Source organism: Sodiomyces alcalophilus, assembly GCF_042370955.1.
Source record: "Sodiomyces alcalophilus JCM 7366 unplaced genomic scaffold ACRALscaffold_7, whole genome shotgun sequence".
Taxonomy (NCBI): domain Eukaryota; kingdom Fungi; phylum Ascomycota; class Sordariomycetes; order Glomerellales; family Plectosphaerellaceae; genus Sodiomyces; species Sodiomyces alcalophilus.
The window spans coordinates 3,949,762-3,973,345 of record NW_027263538.1 but is presented as its reverse complement, the minus strand read 5'-3'; the positions used below and the strand labels follow the sequence as shown (position 1 = coordinate 3,973,345).

The window sequence follows — 23,584 nt, the reverse complement described above, 5'->3', positions numbered from 1 at the left end:
TTCTTTAACGATAAGTCCTTTAATAGCCTTATAAAGCTAATACTATACCACTACCCCTATACGCACTTTATCGTGGGGGACTTCCTAAAGGACCTTAAGTCAGCCTTTCTATCGGTTACCTCCTTCAAGCTACGTACGGCTCGGCAGTACCACTATCCTATTATAGTAATACGCCTGGATAATAAACAAGCCCTTCAGAGCAACCTTAATAACTGGGCGTATAATAGAGGGATACTAATCAAGAGGTTATTACCTAATACGGCCGTATAGAACGCCGGAGCGGAACGCCACGGGGCTATTATATACGCTATAGCCCGGGCCCTCGCTATCGCCTCCGGCTTCTAGTAGGATATATAGCCAGAGATCATCGCCGCCGCGATATATCTATATAATCTGATTCCACGCCGTAACCTTAGGTAGAAGTCGCCGAAGGGTTATATAGATAAGTGGGTTAATAAGATAGGTATTAAACGTATTACTAGCACCCTATTAATCGGTTACCTAAAGAGGTACGGTTACCGTGCCTATCTATTAACTACTAACTATTAATATAGGCGCCGGAAGAATAAGAAGCTCGTAGAGAGGGCTTATATCGGTTATCTAATCGGGTATAAGAGTATTAATATTTATCGGATTTAGGTGCTAAAGCTCGGGAGGGTCCTGTGTATAAGAGATATTAGCTTTAATAAGAAAATCCTGTATAAAGATCGTGATATAGATCTACCTATAGTAATAGAGCTTTTTAAAGAGCTTAATCTGCCCGATTATGCCGAAAAGGACGCCCTAGAGATAGTTAGAGTAATGCCGATTTTTGATTAGTTTATGGTGTTATAGCAGAATACGATAATAGAGTCGTTCTAGGATATTAGAAGGCCGGAATAGCTTAAAGTAATTAAGAGAGCTGTAGCTGCTGTTAAAGTAGTTAAATAGGTTATTAAAGAAGAAGAGGTTAAAGCAGTAGCTGTTAAAGTAATAGAAAACTCGACTCCCTCGCCTAATTCTGGGGGGGTGGATAAGTTATAATAGCGATCGAAGCCGCCTAAAACGGCAGCTATAGTGGCTACCCGGGTTACTCCTTCTACTAAAAAGCAGCCGGCCCGAGCTTAGGGCTCTACTATAACGCCGGCCATAATTACTGCTATAATTACCTTTAAAACCTCTCCTATAATAACCTCTCCTAAAGCAACGCCCTCTTCTTCTTCTTTTTCCCCTCCTATAATAACGCCTCTAGCTTTATATTAATTAACGCCTATAATAGCTGTTTTAGATATAGCTATAAGCTAATTACCACCTCTAGCTCCTATAACGTTAGTAATAACCGCCGCTGCCTTTAACGATAAGTCCGATAACTCTAATAACAATAAGGACTCAGATAAAGTCTCTTCTAATTCCGACGACTCTAACGATACTATTACGCCCGCCGTAGGCGCCGCCGGCACCACTATAGCTATAGGTTTATTATCCCCTAATTAGTTAGTTCTGGAGGATGAAATAACGACTGCCGCTATGGCTGCCGTAATAGCAGCCCCGAGCCCTCTTTCTAAGGCAGCTGCTTAATAACTGCCACCGCCGGCTAGCCCTTTATCTTCGACGGCCACCACGGCGGGTGCCCTATCTTTAGCCGCTATGCCGGTAGCCTCCTCTTAGCCGTAACGTAACCGATAGCCACCGTAACGATACGCCGACTCTGCCTTCCTTTATCTTAACCGCTTCGATATACCGAAGAAGCCACTGCTACGCCGCGATATACCCGAAGAGCCGTCTAATTAGAGCTAGATAATAAGGTCTCTATATAGGACATAGTGGGTTATAGCCGCCTTTAAAGAGGTATAGGCTCTTATTAAGATAGGTATATTTAAAGCTATTAAGCCGTCGTCTTCTGCCCTTCCGAGCCGCCCTTTAGATCTAATATAGGTATTTAAATATAAGGTTAATCTATTAGGCTACGTTACTAAATTTAAGGCACGCCTCTATGTTTATAGCGATTAATAGCCTTAAAATCACCTTAATGCCTACGCCTCTACCCTGGCCGGCAGGACCTTTAAAACGCTTATAGCTATTACTGCCCACTTTGATATAGAGACCCGCTAACTTAATGCCGTTAACGCGTTTACGAACGCCCGCCTTAACGAAGAGGTCTATATTAGAGACCCGCCGGGATAGAATATCTTATAAGCCGCGGTATACGTTATTAACGAGGCCGGATTAGAACCGTTTTTAAGCCTCCCACGCCCCTTAAACCGTGGGATTAACCGGCTACGCCGGGCCCTATATAGGCTGCGTAGATCACCTAAGCTATAGTATTAGGAGCTTTTTTCTATTTTAGGTAAGTATAGGCTTACGTAGTTAAAGGAAGATAATTATATCTTCCGAAGTGATAAGCTGCTTATATTCTTCTATGTTAACGATATAGTGCTGCTATATCGAAAAGAGCATGTTAATGCCGCCGAAGATCTGATTAAGTAGCTATAGGAACGCTTTTAGATCCGGGATCTAGGTCCTATTAAGTGGTTCCTTAGTATTAGGGTTATAAGGGATTATTAATAACGAAAGCTATGGTTATCCCTTAATAACTATATCACCGAAAAGATAAAGGCGTTAAATATCGTGATTAGTAGACGGGTCACCACGCCGCTCGCCTTTCTAGATATACTAGAGCCGAATAGCTCGTAGGCGTTAAAGGACTCTATCTACCTATATCTTTAAAAGGTCGGATCGATTAATTACGCCGCCTATTAAACGAGGCCGGATATCGTAAAGGCTGCTTTTAGATTAGCCGAATTCGCTACTAATCTATCCGGTTAGTATCACGAAGCCGCTAATAAATGCCTTAAGTACCTCGACTTAACGAGGTCCCTCTGCCTATCCTTTAGGCCACGGGATTCCGAAGAAACCCTAGCTAAATACGCCCTCTTTTATACAAGCGACGCCGCCTTTAGAGACGATCGTAAGACTCGGTATAGCTTATAAGGATATATAACCATGCTTTTTAGAGGCCTTATTAACTAAAAAGCGAATAAGTAAATAAGCGTTATTATATCTAATATAAAGGCAGAGCTCGTGGCTTTAAGTGTAGCCGCCCGGTAGTATATCGCGACGCTATATTTAATAAAGGATCTAACATTAACCTTTAAGGTTAACCCTATCATTATCTATTACGATAATAATTAGACCCGTTAGCTATTAAAGAGCCCTCGGCTATAAGTCACCTTAAAGTTAAAGTATCTGGATATATAGGCCCTATGGATCCGGTAGATCGTATAACGCCGGGAGATCGTTATTAATTAGATCGCTACTAATAAGATAGTTAGTGATAGGATAACGAAGGCGTTGCCTCCGTAAAAGCATACTATGTTCGTTAAGATACTTAGGATAGAAAAGAGCCTTTCCGGCTTAGTTTAAGCGGATCGATTACTACCGCCTTAATAGCGGTGGGATCGATTACCACCGCCTTAACGGTGGTTTGGATTAATTACTATCGACTTAACGGTGGTTTAGATTAGATTATAATCGCGATCGCGATTATTAGATTAACTATAATTATATAATAATTATCATATTGTTTTTGGGATTATAATAAGGTATAAGCTGTTTAATAAGCCGTTAACCTTTGGATTGATATCTAGGCTTAAACTACCCTAGATTTTGAGCTTTAATTCGATTAGAACCGTTAGGATTAATCCTGCGGATCTGGGGGGGGTGTGTCAGGCATTTATGCCCAAATGCCCCGATATCCTGTTAGGTATATTCGTAGAGCTATATCACACACTGCTCCGAATACGGCGGTACTTCTATTGGATGTATCATAGTGTTATTTCCCCTCTATTAAGGTATATATAGGACATCGTAGACTGGTACTCTTTCATAGTCTGCAATGAACACAAGTCACACTTCGTACGATATTAGTGTCCTGACAATAGTTATAAGGTTAATTAACGTGTTATATAAGGATATTATTATTATTCGTAGACGGGTCGTAGGATCGTTCTTTTTATATAAGGAACCGATATATATACCTTCCCTGACTATATAACTCGCTTATTAATAATACTAACTTTACCGTTACCTCTATTATTCTGTTTTTCTTCTTTTCTTTAATAATATCCTTTACTATTAATAGTACGTTTTTTATCGCCTATTACCCTTTCGTATACCGTTTTATTATTCTAACCTATTATTCCTCTCTCTAGAAGATATTTAAGTTTCTAGGACTATCTCCGGCCCCTAAGGTACGTCTTCTTATTCTTCTTATAAGCCTTACGCGATATTTACTAACTTATATATATAATATAGGGGGCTAATAGTAATAATAATAATAATACCGGTAAGGAGGCACCTACTCCCGCCCTGGCTAGTAAGGAGATCACTACTCCTGCCTCGGCTATAGACCGCCGCGCCTAGCTAGCCCGAGCCGCTTAGGCTAAGGGTAAGCGTTCCGCGGGCGAAGCTTCTATAGTGGTTAAGAGCCCCGCTAAGCGCGCTCGTAGAATAAAATATCCTCTTAGAGGGACCCGTTCAGTCTTTTACTTAACTTATATAAAGGTAATCGCTAACGGCTAAGATAAGCGGCGCTACCGCGACTAGTCGGGACCCGGAGCGAGGATACCCGATCCTAAATACTATAACTGCTTAAAGGGCGGTTATAGGTGCGTTCCTCCTCCGCCTAGGATAACTGGTCCGTTAATAGTACTCTTAGAGGCGGCGAAGGTGGTTAATAATAACCCCTTCTATAGCCCTAAGGCGATAAAGGCGCTTATAGCGGCTTATTTAGCCTTCTAGAAGGCGTCCGGGGTTTCGAAAAAGACCTTTAGTATTTCGTAGGAGGATAAGCCTATCTTAACGCCTATTAACTCGGGTACCGGTAAGCCTTTTTTTTTTTTTTTTTTTTTTTTTTTTTATTCATTACGCGCATACAGCCCTAGAGCTATGGCGCGGCGGGCTATAGCGCTAGGCGCTATAGTCCTAAAAGATAGCTAAGTATAGTGCTATATAGCAGTAAATCAGTAAATAATAAAGGAAATCCTCCGTATTAATCTGCCTAATACCCTATTCTTTACGCTAAAGTCAGGAAAACCAAACCAGGAAAATCAGACCGTAGAATCTATAGTGATTTGCCCCTTAAACCACTCTGCTATAGCTATCTTAGTAGCTAAAAGAAAGGCCTATAAGCCCTATAATCCTTTTTTAGTACTAAATAGTAGCGGTAGAGTTAGCGGTAGGCCTGCTAGGGCTTCCCGTAGGGCGACTCTTTCTGCCCTATAAATAGGGCACTATAAGATTAGATGCGCTATATCCTATACCGGGGAGCCCGGGCAGGAATAGCGGTCTATAAAGCAGTTTTAGGCCCGTTTTTAGTAGGGTCTTAGGCAGCCGAATCCGGTTTTTAACTGGATATAGGCTAATTAGAGCCACCGTGGGCCCTATAAATACAGGGGCTTTCGAGAGAAGCGGAGGTTATCCTGAACTAGGTGTCTATATAGGCGGCCTAGCCGGACTGTTTTACCCCTTTTCTCGGCCTCTTCTTTAGTAGCCTAAAGGGATTTCTAGTTAGCTATCGTAGCTGCGTTTACCCTGCGTTTTAGGTGACTAAGGGTAACTAGCTTAATAGATTTAGTGGCTTTCGCCGGGTCTAGAGCCCGTTTAGCTACCTTATCTGCTAGTTTATTACCCTTTATCCCTATATAAGCCGGGACCCACTAGATAAAGACCGAGGTGCCTTATTATTTAAGGCGGGAGATATGGTTTTTAGTAGTTATAGCCTACTACGAGGGGCCCTAAAGCTTCTAAATAGCCGCCTATGAATCGCTGAAAATATAGCACTCTAGGGGCCTAGAAGACTGTTATAGGGCAGTCTTTAGGGCCTAAACTATAGCGTATAGTTTAGTATCGGCGACTTTAGTAAAGGGGCCTAGGTTAATTCCTAGGGCTTTATAGGGCCTATTAACGGGTAACCACTATATAATAGCGGCCGCCGCCTGCTTAGGCGTTATAGGGCCCGGGTAGCCTATGGGGTGGCCTATAGGGTGGCCTTAGGAGCCGTCGGTGTAAAAAACAGATACCTAGCTGCCGAGAGACTGGATTTCCGCTAGGGCTTTAAGGTGGGCTGTTTTAGGGTCGGTGGGATCTTTTATAGAGGGCTGCGGCGCTATAGGGCCGGGAAAATAGGGGCGTAGGTCCGCTAAAGGCGCCGAGGCCTAGGGAGCCTCCTACTTAGTAGACGGGGCCTCTATATCCTAGGAGGACCCTACTAAGGCCGGTAGTTCCCCCCCTAGCTTATAAAGCTATATGGAGGGCTATAGGGTCTAGAAGAGGGCAAGGTCGTTATCGTCGTTACTTAATTTATCACGGATACTATCTAGGAGCTCCTTTTTTACCGGGTGGTTTAATAGGAATTTTAAGATCCTAAAGGCGTAGAGCCTATTCGATCTATTTAACCGAACCCGGGCCGGTAGAATAGCGGCTTCTAGTTCTAGGGGGCAGAGGGGGGAGCCCCTGAAGGCACCTAGGGCCCTAACTAGAGCGCCGTATTATAGGCGTTCTAGTCGGTCTACTAGGTGGGTTTTTTAGGACCCGGGGTCCTACTAGAGCTATGAGCCGAAGTTAGCTATAGTGGATATATAGGCTATATATAGCTGCCGTAGGGCCCTAAAAGACAGGCCCTTCTAGGAGCTAGCGAGCCTCTATAATCGATTTAAGGCGCTGGTGGCTAAGTTTAACCGTTTTTCGACGTGGGGTTTAAAGGATAACTTAGGGTCGAACCAGACCCTAAGCCACCTAATAGCCCCCTCGGTAGGCCTAATTTCATGCCCTGCTATAATAGCTAAGTCGTTAACTATAGAGCGTTTATTATAGAAGTGGATAAGCTCTGTTTTTTACGGGTCGAAGAGGACTTAGTTATTTTCGGCGGCGCTAAAAAGGGCGTTAGCTACTAACTCTAGGGCCCTATAGTTCCTACTAGCTGATTTAGAAGCTACGGATAGCTGAAAATCATCTATATAGGAGAGCTATAGGCCCTAGAACCCTTTATCCACTATAACCCCCCTAATATATATCAGGAAGAGTATAGGGGATACGGGGGAGCCCTGTGGGACCCCTATATTTAGGGGGGTAGGCTGCTGGACCTGCCCCTCGAACGCTAGCTGGATACGCCTATTTTCTATAAAGGAGGCGACCTAGCTAACTAGGTTCGGGGGCAGTTAAAGCTGTTATAGGGTACGGAGGAGCTATGGCCTGGCGACGTGATCGAAGGCGCCTTTAATATCTAAAAACAGGGTCAAGATAACTAAACTTTTCTGATTTTTCCGTTATTTTTGGATATAATTTAGTAAAAGAAGGGCTGTATCGATAGCTAAGCGTTGTTTCCTACCCCCTATTTGACTAGGGTGTAGAAGATCGTTACGTGAATTCGTAAGGAAGTCGAGTCTAGCAGCTATAACCCTTTCGAGTACTTTACCTAGGCAGTTTAGAAGGGCTATAATCCTATAAGACTTGGGATATGAATAGTTCTTTTTCCCTGGCTTAGGCAGGACAACACCAAGGGCCTCTTTCTAGCAGGTAGGGTGGTAACCCACTAAAAAAAGAGCTGAATAGGCCTATAGGAAGACCCCTGGTATCGTATTATAGGCTTATTAGATGGGTTTTAAGCCTATACGATCCGGGCCGGGTGCCTTGCCTATAGCGGCTCTAAAGATAGCACGCTATAGTTTAATAGCCTATAGGCTAGGCCACTCCCAGGGCCTTCTAGAGTCCTTACTACCTAAACTAGTTAGGTTCTAGGGCACTCTAGAGGGGCTAGAGGGGCCTAGGTCCCCTAAAGGGCCTATACGAATAGGGGCTTTAGGGGCGTCGGTGGCGGTGGCCTCGGTGGCCTCGGGGGTAGGAAACAGGGTCCTTAGGAGTATATCACACTTATCCTCGAAGGTATAGGCCTTCGGGCCTTCTGGTCCCTGAATAGGGGGTATTTTAGCGTTAAGGCTGCTTTTTGTGTAGCTATACGCCTTAAAAATCTCGTTGCCTTCGGCTTAGGCTAGGAAGGCCTCCTAGTGGTCGGTTTTTACTGTTTTTATAGCGCGATAGTAGGCGTTTCGGGCTGCTTTCTAGGCGGCTTTAAGAGGGGCAAGCCGGGGGGCCGGGGCCCCCTTTTTTACCTCTTTCTTAAAGACCCTAAAGGCCCTACTACTCTCTTTTCGTAGGGTCTTTAGCTCTTTAGTCCACCACGGTTTCGAACGCTCTACTACTTTAAGCCTAGCCGTGGAAGACTCTAGGGCTATAGTAATAGAGCTTAAGAGGTGGTGACCTATAGAGTCCTAATCTGTAGCGTCGATCGCCTACTATAGCTAAAGGGTTAGTTGGGGTTCTAGGTCCTTTAAAGACCTAGAGAACAGCTCCTAGTCCGCTAATTTATAGTTATAGGCGGGTAGGATAGCTTTGTTTATAGGGCCTTCAGGACCTAGAATAGCTGCCGAGATAAGGATAGCGCGGTGGTCGGAGGTGGTGTTATCGATATACCTCTAGCTATTAAAGTGGAGGCGGTGGAAGCCGGGCGTGTAGAAAGCTAGGTCTATAACTGACTCCCGGCGTAAATTATCCCTAATCAGGGTCCCTCTATACAGGTTAACCTCTTCAGGGTCCACTAAACAGGTAGCTCCGAGGCTATCTAACCAGTCTACTAAAGGCTGGGCCTTAATAGTATCCTGATTCGACGCAGCCCCGTTCCACTGCCAGTGGTTCCTGTTAAAGTCCCCTATAATAAGGGCGGGCCCAGGGATCGAGAGGCCCTGTAGGACCCTTTCTTCCGTCCAGGGGCGGGCTATAGAGCCTGAAAAGGAGGGGGAGGTCGAGGGGGGGCTAGGAGGCCCCGGGGGGGTCGTGAACGGTCTAGGGGGGCCCGCGGTGCCTAAAGAGGGGCGGGGGCCCCTAGTATTCTTCGAGGGGTCGAGCTCTTCTTGATTATAGACGTGTAGGATATAGAAGGTCTGGGCCGGTAAGCCTTACTTATCGGTATAAGCCACCGCCTCCCCCCCCGGCGGGGACTCTTATATTATAGTAGGTAGACCTATACCTATCGCGGCGCCTCTTACTATTATTACGCCTATTCCTAATATAACAATTACCTTTATAGGGGTAGAAGGCCTATACCGGCTTAACCGGTTCTTATAGGTGGTTAAGAACGTTATAGGGGTTATGGTTAAGGTAGGGGATATAAAGTCCTCTAAGGGAAAGAAGAAGGATAGGTAGGCTAAGGTCGTGGCGTTTATATTATCTCCTATTATCACGGAAAGCGTTAACGGTTATAAGGATATTTATAATAATGTTAATCTTAACGCCTAAACCCGGCAGCTAGGGGCAGGGCTTATCCGCTCCGATTTAATTAATATAGACGGTTTTACCGTTATTCTAACCTTTATTTAATCCTTACCGCCTTTCCTATAACCCTTCTTCTTTTCGTAACGTTTACGTGGTCCGTTATTAACTTTAATCGGGCTATACTTCTTTTCGTAGCGGTCTAGGGCGGTTAATTCTTATAGGGACTCTATTAGTTCCTAAGATATCTAGGCGTATCCTTCCTACTTTACTAACGCCTCTTATACTATGCCTCTACCTACCTTCCTATTCCTAGCGTATAGGATTTCCTCTACTATCTATTCGTTTTCTTTTAGACCGTTACGAATTAGTCTGGGTTAGGGGTTATATAAGATTTAACTAGGGAGCGGTTCTTTGCTTATATATCGTAGAAGGTCTATATAGAACCTCGGGTATATATTCGAAGGTACGTCTAGTTCTATAATATAAGGGTTAATAACCTTAATAACCCTATACTTCTAATATAGCTAACTTAATTTACGCGATAGTCGTGGAGTAGAATAGTTTATAAGTAAGAGCTATATAAGGTCGCCTTTACGGAGCCGTTTAGTAGGGATATAACGCTTATTCGCTAACTCTTCCTATTATAGCTATATAGCTATTATCGAGGCTTAGGCGAACTCCGTGGCTTCTTAAAGGCGGCGGAGCAGGTTATAGGCTATAAACTCCTAAGCGTCGCTGCTTAGTTCTTCGTGAATCTGGATCGGGTCGACGTGGTATCCGTGTTCTAAGAAGAACGGACTTATCTTAGTAGTAGAGCTTTCCTGGTTATTTAATGCTAGTTAGGGGGCGGGTAATAGCTTATCCTAATCGTCTTAGGCGTAATAAATAAAGGCTTAGAGGTATACCTATACTTCTTAATTTACTTATTCGGTGGCTTTATTAGTCTAAGGGTAGTAAGCCGTGCTTAATCGTTATTTAATTCTAGCTAATTTATAGAAGTGTTACTAGAAGCGACTTATATAGTTAGAACCTTTATCGCTTATAATTAAATAAGGTATACCATAGAAATAAAAGTGATAGTATAGGAACCGTTTAGCGCACGCTTCCGTTTTTATAGAGTCTATCGCTTCGAGGGTAATAGCCTTTATAAATCGATTAGTTATAACCTAAAGGTACCTATACTTCTTCTCTTTAGCGGGAGGCAGATCCGTTATAAAGTCTATTAATAGGTTACTCCTTATTCGTTTAGGAATCAGGAGCGGTTTTAAGAGTCCTTATTAAGCGTTCCTCTACGTATAGCTTTAGTTATAGATATCGTAGTTATATATAAACCTATATACATCTCGGTTTATTCCCGGCTAGAAGAAGTGTCTTACTATAAGGGTAATTATATTATCTCGCCCTGGATAGCCTCTAATCGTGGAGTCGTGTATAGATTAGATTACTCGTATTCGTAATATACTCCCTTCTTAAGCTCCCGGCACCTATAGGCGATCTCGGAATATTAATAGTCCTTAAAAGGTAGTCCTATATTTAGTAATCTAAGCTCGGAGACCTAATAAGGGAGGGAATTATCGATCTCCCTTAGATACGGCTTATATAGCTTAGCGATACTAATTATCTTCTTTTACTATAGCGTCCTATAGCTATTATAATTCGTTATTAGCTTCGAATACTTATAGGTATTCGCGAAGGAGGCGGATCTTTAGGGGGATTAAGGTCTCTAGGATTAACTATATATATTATGCCTATTCTTATTCGTTAAAGAAGTTTTTTAGTTCGTCTTATTCCCTTCGTAAAAGAGTATCGGTAGTATAGTTATCGGCACCCTTATAGTATTATAGCACGAAGTCGAACTAGGCTAGCTCGCCGGCCTATCGGCTTTATCTCTTCTTAAGTATCTTCTTTATTATAAAGTATTCTAGGGCCTTATAGTCGGATAGGATTATAAAGCGACTATAACTTAGGAGCTCTGCTCTTTAATACGTTATATAACTTATAATCGCTAATATCTCCTTATTATAAATAGGGTAGTTATACTTAGCCCTAGTAAGTCGCCGCGAATAATAGGCGACTATATAACAATATCCCTATTTATCTTTTTAAACTAATACGCCTCCTAGTATAAATCTCGAGTAGTCGGTTTCTAGAAAGGTCTTATTACTAAAGACCTATTACTATAGGATCGGTTCTTCTTAGAACCTCTTTTTAACCTCCTTAAAGGCCGCTTATTTATCGGGACCCTAGGAGAACGCTCGGTCCTTCTTTATTAGTCTTATTAATACGGCTATAATATAGACGAAGTTCTCCACGAATATACAGTAATAGTTTATAAAGCCTAGGAAGCTTCGGACTCCCTTTATTAAGGTCGGGGCTTTTTATTCTCGGATCGCCTTTAGTTTATCGGGGTCGTATAAAACACCCTAACCGGCGGTGACTATAAACCCTAAGTACTTTATAGTCTTTACGCTAAACTCGTACTTCGCTAAGTTAAGCGTTAATCCTATATCGCTTAGCGATTATAGTACTAGGTTAACCTTTTTCTTATAGTCGTGTAGGGATCCGCTTAAGTAAATCAGGATATTATCGATATATACGGTAATAAAGTCGTTAAGGTAACGCTATAGCGTCTTATTAATATATTATTAGAAGGACGCGGGCGCGCTACTAAGTCTAAAGGGATATACTAGCTATTTAAATAAGCCGAATCGGGTTCGAAACGCAGTCTTCGTTTTATAGCTAGCAGCTATTCGGATCTTATAGAACGTAGTAACTATATCGAGTGTTATAAACTACTTAGCTTATTCTAGGTTTTAGAGTATCTTTATAATTAGTAAGAGAGGATAGCGGTCTTTTTAGGTAATCGTATTTAGGGTATAGTAGTCGTAATAGAATTATAGCCCTCCTCTTAGCTTCTTTATAAATAGAACTAAAGCTTTAGCGGCGGAGCTACTAGCTCGTATAAGCCCCTTATCGATTAAGTCGGTAAGGGTCTTCCGCAGGACTAATAGTTCTTCTCTGGATATATTATAAAGAGGGCCCTAGGGTAGTTCTAGCTCCTTACCGTCAGGCCCTTATATAAGGTTTACTTCGTGGTTAACCCTAGGTCGATAAGGGGGAAGGCGGTTCGCTTATAAGTCGGAGAATAAATCCGGAAATTATTATAGTATCTCCTCTAGGATATACTTCCGGGGGTCGACTAAAGACTTACCTTAAAGGGCCTTATCGATATCTTTAATACTAACTATATAGAGCGCGAGTTCCTTTTTACTAAACCGTTATTTCCTTTATAATCGACGTATAATACCAGTAAACACCGACCCGGTTACTACTTAAGCTCCGCGGATAGCTCTAATATTATCGGGTTCTTTTTCGCCTTAGAGTCGGATATCTATCCGAGCCACTCCGTGGTAAAGGCGATATCTCTTTATATAATAAGTAATATTATTATATTCTATTTAAGGCTTCCCTAGGAATATATCGTGATTTAATCCTAGTATTATATAGGCGAATTATCGTTATATATATCTATTAATCTTAAGATGTATACGGCGATACCGGAACTCTTAATAGACTCTATAGTATCGGAGAACCCTAAAAGGGGTCTTCTAGTCTTATCGATTAATAAAAGGCGGAGGGACTTTATAAGACGTTTACTTATAGCTACGTAATAGTTATATCTAGTATCTATAAGAGCGGTAATTAACTTCTTATTTATCCGTGCTTATATAAAAGCTAAATAACTACTACGCGACTATAATATAAACTCTTTCTAATCCCTTTATTCCTTTATAATAGGCTTTAATACCCGTTTTTATACTAAAGCTATTCTTTTTCCGAGTCTTTATTATTACCCGTGACTCCTATATAGATCGTCTTATTATCTAAGGCTACCGAGACCTTCGCTACGCGGTTCTTTTTATAATCCTTAGTGTCTTTTTTCTTTAAGCGATATCTCCTAGTAAGGTATCCCTTCTTTCTATAGTTATAGCACTCTCTTATCTCTTTCTTCTCGGTCTATACTCGATTAACTCCTCTTATCTTTATATCGCCGTTATAATTATAAGCGTGGCTATTATTATTACTATTATATAGCGCTTAGCCGAACCGTGGCCTTATAGTAAGGGCTTCGAGTCTCTAAGCCATGCTTTATACTTTAGTTACCTAAGTATAGTAGTTATTTAGTAGTTTCGCGGTAATAAGGGCGGTATAGAGGCGATTACTAAAAGCTCCTTTTAGGAATATAATCTTTATAGTATTATCCTATTAACCTTTACCGGCGATAGTAAGCTATTATTTAAAACTGGGTATAAAGCTTCTAAACGCTTATCTTTATACTAGCATAACGTTCTTAGGGCGTTAGCCGCGTAAGGTTATTTATTAACGTCCTTATATATACGGTTAAGGTAATTAAGGAAGTTTTCGGAGTTATATTAACTATCGGTTCCGCCTATAGCCTAAAAGGAGGCAATAACGCGGCGCGGAGCTTCGTCTAAATAGGCGTTAATAAAATACCACTTCTCGCGGGGGCTCTAGAAGAGATATTAATTAAGTAGGAGCTTTTCGCGAATCTTAGATAACTAGCTTACGTACTCTAAGCGTTTACTATTAAACTTCTATAATAGTAGAAGTGCTTTAGTCCTAGGGTTTAAAATAGGCGTTATATCGGGTATAGGCGTCGGGACGGGCGGCTAAGAGCCCTATATAGTCTTTTCTAATAGTATAGCGAGATAAGGCGTGGCTATATATTATTAGTTTTATATCGCCTATAATAGCTAGTTAATAGTATTCTGTTATTCTTAGATCTAGGTGGTTAAGGTCGCGACCTGAGTTTATAAAGGGTTAATAATCTCCCTCCTCCACTCCGTAGCCTTAGGCGACTCGCCCGCTAGGCGTGACGGAGCGCCGGGAGGTGGATCGAAGTGATAGTCTATCTTTATTAGCGTAGCGTGTGGGTTTCGCTAAGCTTTAGATATATAAGCGGCTAGTTATAAGTTATTTATAGAGTAAGGCTAAATAATTAAATTATCTAAAGCTAAGGAGAAAAGGAGGAAAAGGAGAAATCTCTATAAGCACTTACGACCTAAATATAATGTCGCGGCGACCTACCAGACGCGCGGTGTGATTAGTCGGGAGATCCGGTGCTCTACCGGATTATCTCCACGGGGTCAACCCGTAATATATAGAACCGATAGAACGGAACTATGATTAATAGAAAAGAGCCGCAGATTAATAAAATGGAACCGTGACTGATAGAAAGGAGCTGCGGATTAATAAAGTAGAACCGTGACTAATAGCAAAGAGCTATAGATTAATAAAATGGGATAGTAACTTATAGAAAAGAATTGAATAGTACTATTCCTAGTAAGACGATATAGGAGAATAGAAGCCTAGACCTATGTTATTTATAGTGAAAATTAATCTTAATCTTTATCTATAAAATCGATAATAACTTTTAATTTATTTATTAGCCTGCTACCTTCCCGTTAGCTACTAGACTGGACGTGTGATCCAGATACGTATCGAGTCACTATGGAGGCCCCGACGCGGTACCGATCCTAACGAGGTGAGTATAGGGGTTTTTCTACCCGAACGGGTTTTTCCCCCCTGTAGCCAGCTAAGAAGGACCGCATAGCCTAAGCCGGGCTCCTAGATTAGTTAGGATAGCGGAGTAAGAGAATAATAATAATGATAATAAGATTTATTTATTAATTCGCTTATTAATTCGAGAAATAAATATAAAGATCGCGTAGAAGGATAGCGAATTTATTAATTCCTTTTATTTTCTTTAAAATTTTCTTTTATTTCCGTTACTTTATTAAAAGGAACTGGGTGGTCTAAATAAGGGCGTAGGCTTTCGTGTAGGATATAATACGTAGACGAGAAGCAGATCTTTTCTTTATAAATAGCTTCTTATTGCCTTTTCTCGAAATAAGCTAATAGATAATCGTTATAAGGGAGCAAGGCAAGATTCTTTTATAAAGGAAAGGAGGGGAATCCGTGATTATTAGTCGAAGGAGTCTGTTTTAATTTAGAAAATGCTGAATACTTCCTAGAGGCTTAATCAGCGAAGCTCTTATATTAAGGGCGTAACGTTTAAGAACTAACAGGAAATAAGCTTCGTTTTCATTATTTTTAATATGGATTTCGAGCTTTAAATAGTGAATAGAGGGATTTATGAAACCCTGGCACCTATAGATATTTAGCTTACCGGGCTTATTAGTTATAAAAGTTTGGATAAAATCTATAAGCTTAACTGGGAGCCGCAGGTTAAAGAAAGGAGTAGTAAGAAGTGCTAGAGTAATAGAAGGTTAAGTATATTTAATAGACTAATATTCTATGGTACTAATAGTAGAATATAGTAGTTAATAAGAAGAGTAAGAAAGAGAGTAAAAGGAGGAGATAAAGCAGATATATATAGATAAACAGGATATAAAGAGACTGTTCCTCAAGCAGTAGTAATAAGCTTTGTCTATTATATAGTGGACTTAGTAGAGTCTCTTTTATATTATATAGTAGACTCTTTATTATATAGTATATTATATTGTAGACTCTTCATTGCTTAATATATTACGTAGTATACTCTTTACTGCGTAATAGACTTTTTGTCCCGGCTTATATCTTATATCTCTATATTACTAATTATCTATATTAATAAGCAGATATTAAGATGGGTAAATTAGTATAAAGATACATATTTTTCTACTCCTGATTCCACTGCCTATAACTATAAAATAGTTACTAATAGTAGATATTAATATACTCTATTACGGTAATAGAAACCGAACTCGGAGGTAGGCTTAATAATCTTATAGAGGCGGTAGCACCGTATCGTGGGCGTATTAGGTTAGTCTATTCTAGCGCCGGAAACTAAAACTAAAAATAACTAAGTGTTAGAATGTGGCTATAAAGCATTGGAAAGTCTTTTGTCTATAGTTTATTATAGGTTACGATGGTTTATAATATATTACCCGAGTAAGCATTATATATATTTAGGTTATTATCAGGGAGTAATATCTAATTAGGCGAGCGTTTCTATATAAATAGAAGTACCTTTCCGATAAATAAAGATAATTAAAGACTATTTATCAGGGTAGCAGGTCACTTCTATACTATAGACTACTGTTTTTATAGGCAAAAAGTAATAAAAAGGGACGTGCGCACAGTGAAGGTACCTCCTAGGGTAACCGCCTTTTACGGGTCTAGGCTCAGCGAGTAAGTCCCCCCCCCCCGACTAACCGCTTACCCCACCCTCCCGATCATATAACGTAAGGAAGCTACCTAAATTATTAAGACTAATAGTTTTAGTTTACTAGCTATTCTACTAGGAATTCGGAATACTATTCCTTTGACTGCCTCTCCTATTCCTTAGCAGTAATGTTATTTAGCTAAATAAGCTGCATTCCACGAGCCTACGCCCTCTTAATCGCCTCGATATTAATAAATCGAGTATTAGGATCCGGCACCACCTTTAGCCGTTTATACGGCTATAGGCGCTCTATTTAATAGCTTAACTAATTAATCCGAGTCTCTTTTATAGCTAACTAGTGGTTTTTAATATTAATAGCCCTTCCTGCCTACTAAAGCAGTCGCCTAGACTAGCGCGGGGTTATAGCCCTAAGTCTTATATATCCTAACGGCGTGGATATTAACGCCTATAAGTCTCTAAGCTCCCGTAAGCTCCGAGCAGTTACCCACTATATATTTAATGGATTTACCCGCTTTACAGGGGTCGTTAGGAGTATAACGAGATTCCTATCTACTACTTAAGAACTTAATAGGACCCGCCTTCGACTAATAGACTATAGCCGTATAGATTTCTATCCCGTCTTAATATTCTAAGCCATTAACGCGTTAATCCGTGCCTTACGATAACACTCTAGAAAAGCCCGTTTACCGATAGGCGACGAGTCTCCTATATTAGCTAGGTCCTTTAGATATTTCCGATATAAGGACTTTAAGGACTAAAGACCGGTATATTAAAAGCTTAAGTAATATAGCTAGAATAGGCTAGTAGAAATAAGGCTATAATATTCCTAATAAAGTATTACTATATAAAGTTAGTTAAGACGTGGCTCCCGTGCCTATCCACGATTAGAAGCTATAAAGAATCGGCCTAAGCCGCTACCCTCTTTATGAAAGGAGTAAAGATATTTATAATCTAGTCTAGGCCTATATCGTTTATAGTCTAGCCGTTTTCAATAATAGTAAAGCGTTAGTTATTATATCCGTTTATATCTTAAGGAAACTACAATTATTAGACCGAGTTTTGCTTAAAGATAATAAGCGGCAGTAAGAATATTATTTCTATAAAGATATACTCGATAATCGTAGTTTAGATTTTCGTTTCGGCGATTTTAAAATAAATTAACTTCCTCTTAGACTCTCTAATAATAAGGCCGTTAATACAAAGCCCCTCCTATATCCTAGTCTTATCTATATTAAACCGGAGGTATAGGAAGATATCGCGGAGGGCCGAAGCCTTAATAGGTCGGAGAATCCCTAGATAATCTTACTTATCGTGCCTTCGACGCCGTTCCTCGTAATTACCTTACCTCGGAGTGTCTTTATAGTAGGATTATAGGTAAGAAAGCCCTTTATCTATCGCTTTCTAAGGGGAATATCGTGACTATTTAGATATAGGAGATATAAGGCGAATTTGTAGATCTAGGCGTGTACTAAGGCTGTCCTAACGGATCCCTGCGTGATAATCTAATTAGCTAAAAGAGTCTCTTATTCAGTAGAAAGTCTTTATAGGGGTATAGCAGCCTCCTAGCGTGTTATACTGCTATTTATACTGCCTTAGAGAGTAGAGAAAGGCACTCCCTAATCTTAGTAAGCTTATCGTAGGTTTTTATATACTAGAATATCGTTATACGTATTTTAAAGGTCTTATTCCGTGTATTTTAGTATACTAAATACGAATATCTAATTAAAAAAGGGGATTTATAATATTATAGTAAGAAAAACACGGTTAGATTATAGCGTTATATAGGTAGAAAGGTTTAGAAAAAGGTGATCGGGAGGGTGGGGTGAGCGGTTAGTCGGGGGGCGGACTTATAAGATTTCACAACACTTGATCCCGCGGCTGACCCACGTCTGATTTCGGCCCCGGAACAACCCGTTCCATGCCTGTTACGGACCAGCCCGTGCGACACTTATCGATAGGCCATTTCTCCACATTGGCTACTTACTAACGGCAATGTCATTCACCGCTAGATAGTCGACTTGGATCTCACCCCGCACAGCCGGACGACTCACGAAACCATCATAAAGTATATTTGTATTGCTCTCTGGCGTTACCCGAGCTGCACAAGCCCGAATATGGCATGAGCCTTTTCCTCGTCCTCATCACTCGCGTGTCTTGACTTTTCTATCTGTGGATGATGATTCGTTGCTCATGGAGGAAGCTGTCACCCCTCACGCAGATCCCCAATACTACCACGAATTTTGCCTAGTACAAAGATCATCGCCCGAGACAATCAGAGCCAGACAGGGTTTACGACAACATCATTTGATTACGGAGTTGCAAGTGAGTTGCAGCTATCCGCGCGCGGAGCCCGAGTCTACTGACTCGTAACCTCTGGTATGAACGGCATTATCGGGACAGCCCCGTCGGGCACGATATACGTCCGAGCACTATATGATTATGAAGCAGACGACAGAACAAGTCTGAGTTTTCACGAAGGCGACATCATTCAAGTGATCACGCAGCTGGAGAGCGGATGGTGGGATGGGGTTATCAACGGTGTTCGAGGATGGTTCCCGAGCAACTATTGCCAGATCATCACCAGTCCAAAGGACATCCCAGAATTGAATCCGAGCGAACAAGCTGGTCAGATAGAGGACGAGCCACAGGATCATGAAATCTATGCAGAACACTTCGACGAAGATGTTGGTTCAGATCAGGACAGTCCAAACGGTCTGCCTTTTGAAGGCACGGAATCCGCCGATACCAAATCAAGAGCTGATTTCTGGATACCGCAAGCCACACCAGACGGCCGTCTCTTTTATTACAATATGGTGACGGGAGATCGAAGCTTGGAGCTGCCTCTGGAGTCACCAGTTTCGGCCAGCGAGTCGGGACCTCGTGACGGGATAAACATTCCCATACCCGACAAAACTCGACTACCGCCTGAAATGCTGGCTCGCGGGTTGACACAGGATGAAGCTGAGGATCAGGATGCGAATTCGGCTTCCGAAATCGAAGACGAGTCTCTCATGATTGACTCTCGCACCTCCTTGGTACGCTCTCCGTCCCGCATCTCCACTTTGTGGTCAAATGTGACTGATGCGTCTTATTGCAGTCTCGAAATCGCCGTTCTTTCAACGAGAACGGCCTCTCGCCTTCCACCTCGATGGATTCGATGAACGACACCTTACCACCTAGTCGCAACAAGTCCGACCCATTCGTAGCCGCCAATCTCACCATGAAGGCAACACCCATGATAGCATCGTCAACCTCCTTCACCAGCACATCTTACAACACTCCACCCACGAGGACAGTTCCACGGTCTTTCTTTTACGACGGATTAACACCGCCACTCAGCTGGACTCGCTTAGTATCAGACATGCGACGTGCCATTGACCGTTACCGAGACGCGATTACAAGAGGAAATCGGTCCGAGTACGTCGCTCGCGCAGAAGATATCTCGGATCACCTCAGACTCTTGCTAGCAGCCGGTTCCGGTACAACAGACAACCACTCTGGCCAGCCGTCAATCATTTCGACGAACAAGGCCCTATATCCCCATTTTCGCGATATAATGTCCAAGTTCTCCAAACTAGTCATCTCGTCCCATATCGCTGCCGCTGATTGGCCAAATCCCGAATCTGTGCAGAAATGTCTTCAAGAAGCCGACGGAGTCCTGCTCGGTGTCTTCAGCTACGTCGAGATTGCTCGGCAACAAAGGGGAGAGGAAATTCCGCGACTCTTCCCTGGCTTTGTTATTGGAAGCTCAAGTGGGGGAAGCTGGCACAATAACAGCCTAGGCCCCAGTGATCCTATTACAGCAAATTTCTTTGAAGACGAGGAGGGCATCGTGGAACCGACAGCGGCTCTTGATGCTGCGTTGCTGGAGAGGCTGGACGAGTACAAGCGCATGTTGGTCTCCAGCATTCGGGAATTGGACAAGCACCTAGCCATCTCCGACAAAGTTGTGACGGCGTTCCGGCATGAGGTCATCGGCAACAATGTCTGCACAGCTGGAGGAAAGGTTTTGGAAACCTTCAAGCCGTGGACTGCTCTCATCGAGTCCATCGACTTGTCGGCGATGGCCAGCAGCTTTGAGGCGCCTCAAATGTCCAACTTTAACGCGAACAAGCAATGTCTATATGATACCATGTCGGATCTCCTACTTGGATGTCAAGCTATAGCCGGCCCTCTGGCAGACGAATGGGCCGAAGTACATGGCGAAGCATTGGAGAACCGACTCGAGTACGCACGACAGTGCGCTAAGGCTTTGGAGACGAATGCTTCGCACATGGGATTCTCACTCCAGCTCCTCTCAGAACAAATCCAGATCAGCTCCCAGCAGCTGTGTAGGCGACCGCATGAACAGCAAACCGATTCGCAAACGCGGGACAATTTTGTGCATCGCGAGCAGTTCCGTCGGGAAGAGAAAATTCCGCACGAACGAACGCATCAGCGCACCGAGTCCCGTCCGGCTCCAGTCCGACCGCCCCTCATCACATCCCAGTCCTTTAGTGAAGGAGATCCTGCAGCCGGGAACTTCCGAAAGGGTGACTATTCCAAGGTCAGGAGGGTCCTTGGAGATGTACCGAACCATGTTGAGGATACCCCAGACTTCCTTTTGCTTGATCAGGAAGGTGATTTGTCCTGGGATACCAAGACTCCGACTCCGACTGTGAAGGGAGGGACGCTTTTGGCACTCGTAGAACAGCTTACAAGACACGATAAGTTGGATTCCAACTTCAACAATACCTTTCTACTTACGTACCGCTCCTTCACTACGGCAAGGGAGCTTTTTGAGCTCTTGGTGAGCAGATTTAGTGTCCAGCCCCCTGAGGGACTTTCCCCCGCCGATTTTGAGCTATGGAGAGACAAGAAGCAGAAGTTCATACGAGTGCGTGTCGTCAATATTCTTAAAAGTTGGTTTGATAATTTCTGGATGGAAGATCACAACGAAGAATCTAAGCAGCTCATTCGAGACGTTTATGCATTCGCCCGCGATAGCGTCCAATCGACAGAGACACCTGGTGCTGCTCTTCTCATGACAATACTAGACCAGCGCCTCAGCGGCAAAGAAGCTGGAGCTCGGCGGATGATCCAGACCGTCAGCCAAAGCACCCCGGCGCCTATCATGCCGAAGAATATGAAAAAGTTAAAGTTCCTAGACATCGATGTTACAGAATTCGCTCGCCAGCTCACTATCATTGAGTCGAGACTCTACGGCAAGATTAAGCCCACTGAGTGTCTCAACAAGACGTGGCAGAAAAAGATCGGAGAAGGCGAAAATGAACCCGCACCCAACGTCAAGCTTCTTATTCTTCACTCCAATCAAATGACGAACTGGGTCGCGGAAATGATATTATCCCAGATGGACGTTCGGAAACGTGTTGTCGTCATCAAGCACTTCGTGTCAGTTGCCGATGTGAGTTTGATTGGCCTATCATATCAGACGTGCAGAAACAACGCTAATTCATTTTGGTTGCAGAAATGTCGAAGTCTGAATAACTTTTCAACCTTGACATCTATAATCTCGGCCCTGGGAACGGCACCCATAGCTCGGCTAAAGCGTACGTGGGATCAAGTCCCTCAGAAAACCCAAAGCGTGCTTGAGAGCATGCGGCGCCTTATGGCTAGTACAAAGAACTTCGGCGAGTACCGTGAAGCGCTCCATGCAGCAAATCCGCCTTGTATACCTTTCTTTGGTATGTTCTGGACGTCCTTCGGCCACATGATATCCAACTTGCCAGAATATCTAGCTAAGCCAACCACGTGATCTCCTGGCAGGTGTCTATTTGACGGATCTTACCTTTATTGAGGACGGCATCCCGTCTGTGATCAAGAAGACTAATCTTATAAACTTCGCCAAACGTTCGAAGACAGCGGAGGTCATTCGGGATATTCAACAGTACCAGGCTGTTGGATACTCCTTACAACCAGTCCCGGAGCTGCAGGACTACATCTTGATCAACATGCAAGGCGCCGGCGATGTACACGAGATGTACGACAAGAGCCTGCAGGTTGAACCGCGTGAACGAGAAGACGAAAAGATTGTAAGGTACGTGTCTCTGGATCATCCAGGTTCGTTTCATATCCAGGGCATTACACTGGTTTTGGGTCAGGGCAACTTGGACACTATTTATAGTTCCGCCATCCGCCAAGGTTACTCAGTTAATCTCGATGCATCTCACACTAACCGTTTACCTTTTTTGGACATAGAGTTCTTGCGGAGTCGGGTTTCCTATGAGTGGCTCACTCAAAAGGTTTGCACCAATTCATTTAACAGGAGCAGCGTGATCCAATGTAGGGCGATGACGCACCGCCTAGACCATCCGATTAGCAACTGAATCTCTAAACCCAACATGGCACCACATTGTCAACCTCGTCAGATTTAAGTCCGCAAACCGCGGCTCTCGTTACACTTGAGCTCGCCATGGCTTACATCCCCTTAATGGGTTCGGGTGCTTTTTTATGCTATGAGTCCAGCTTGGGACGTGTATCATGCACTTTGAGGGTTTGCCGACCTGACAGACCGGGTGCGCGGGCGGATTGCTGCCAGCGAGTCCTTGTCTACAATCATCAGCACCGGCAAAACAATGGCTGGACTTTGCCTATGCTTTGTGGTGCATAGGGCCATGTTTATTCAACTAGGATATAAGGGTTAATTGTTGCATAGGCTGGCCCGTAATGGGAGCAGAACAGGTTGTTCCGGCCCGAAATTAGATATAAGTCACCCGCAGGATTAAGGGCAGGTTTTAAATACACCGATTAGAGTTTTCGTTAGTTAATTAAATTAATCGATCTATAGCTAATTATTATATACTATTTATATAATAATTATAAGTCTTATTGACTTAATACTCTTTTAAAGTTATATACGCCGAGCTGCCTATACTAATAACTTATTTATTAATATAATTATTATTAAAAAAAAGCTTAAATTATATATATTCCGACTATAAAGACTAGGAAGACTAGGCCCGGTAATATAAAACTAATACTTATAATTTATAAATCTAGCTCTATATATAATTAATGGTATTATATATTATACTAGTATTACCTTACTATATAGGCTAGCCTTATAAG

The 23,584-nt window shown here is 42.5% G+C and overlaps 1 protein-coding gene across 1 annotated transcript; it reads left to right on the top strand.

Annotated features, from left to right (window-relative positions):
- Window positions 1–18,894: 18,894 nt before the first annotated feature.
- ACRALDRAFT_1064946 (uncharacterized protein) lies at window positions 18,895–22,742 on the top strand (the record flags this gene model as incomplete). The annotated part of the gene is made up of 5 exons (XM_071017073.1): window positions 18,895–19,590; window positions 19,641–21,920; window positions 21,984–22,200; window positions 22,283–22,553; window positions 22,715–22,742. The coding sequence occupies 5 exons, from the start codon at window positions 18,895–18,897 to the stop codon at window positions 22,740–22,742; spliced, it is 3,492 nt and encodes a 1,163-aa protein (XP_070872870.1).
- Window positions 22,743–23,584: the final 842 nt, after the last annotated feature.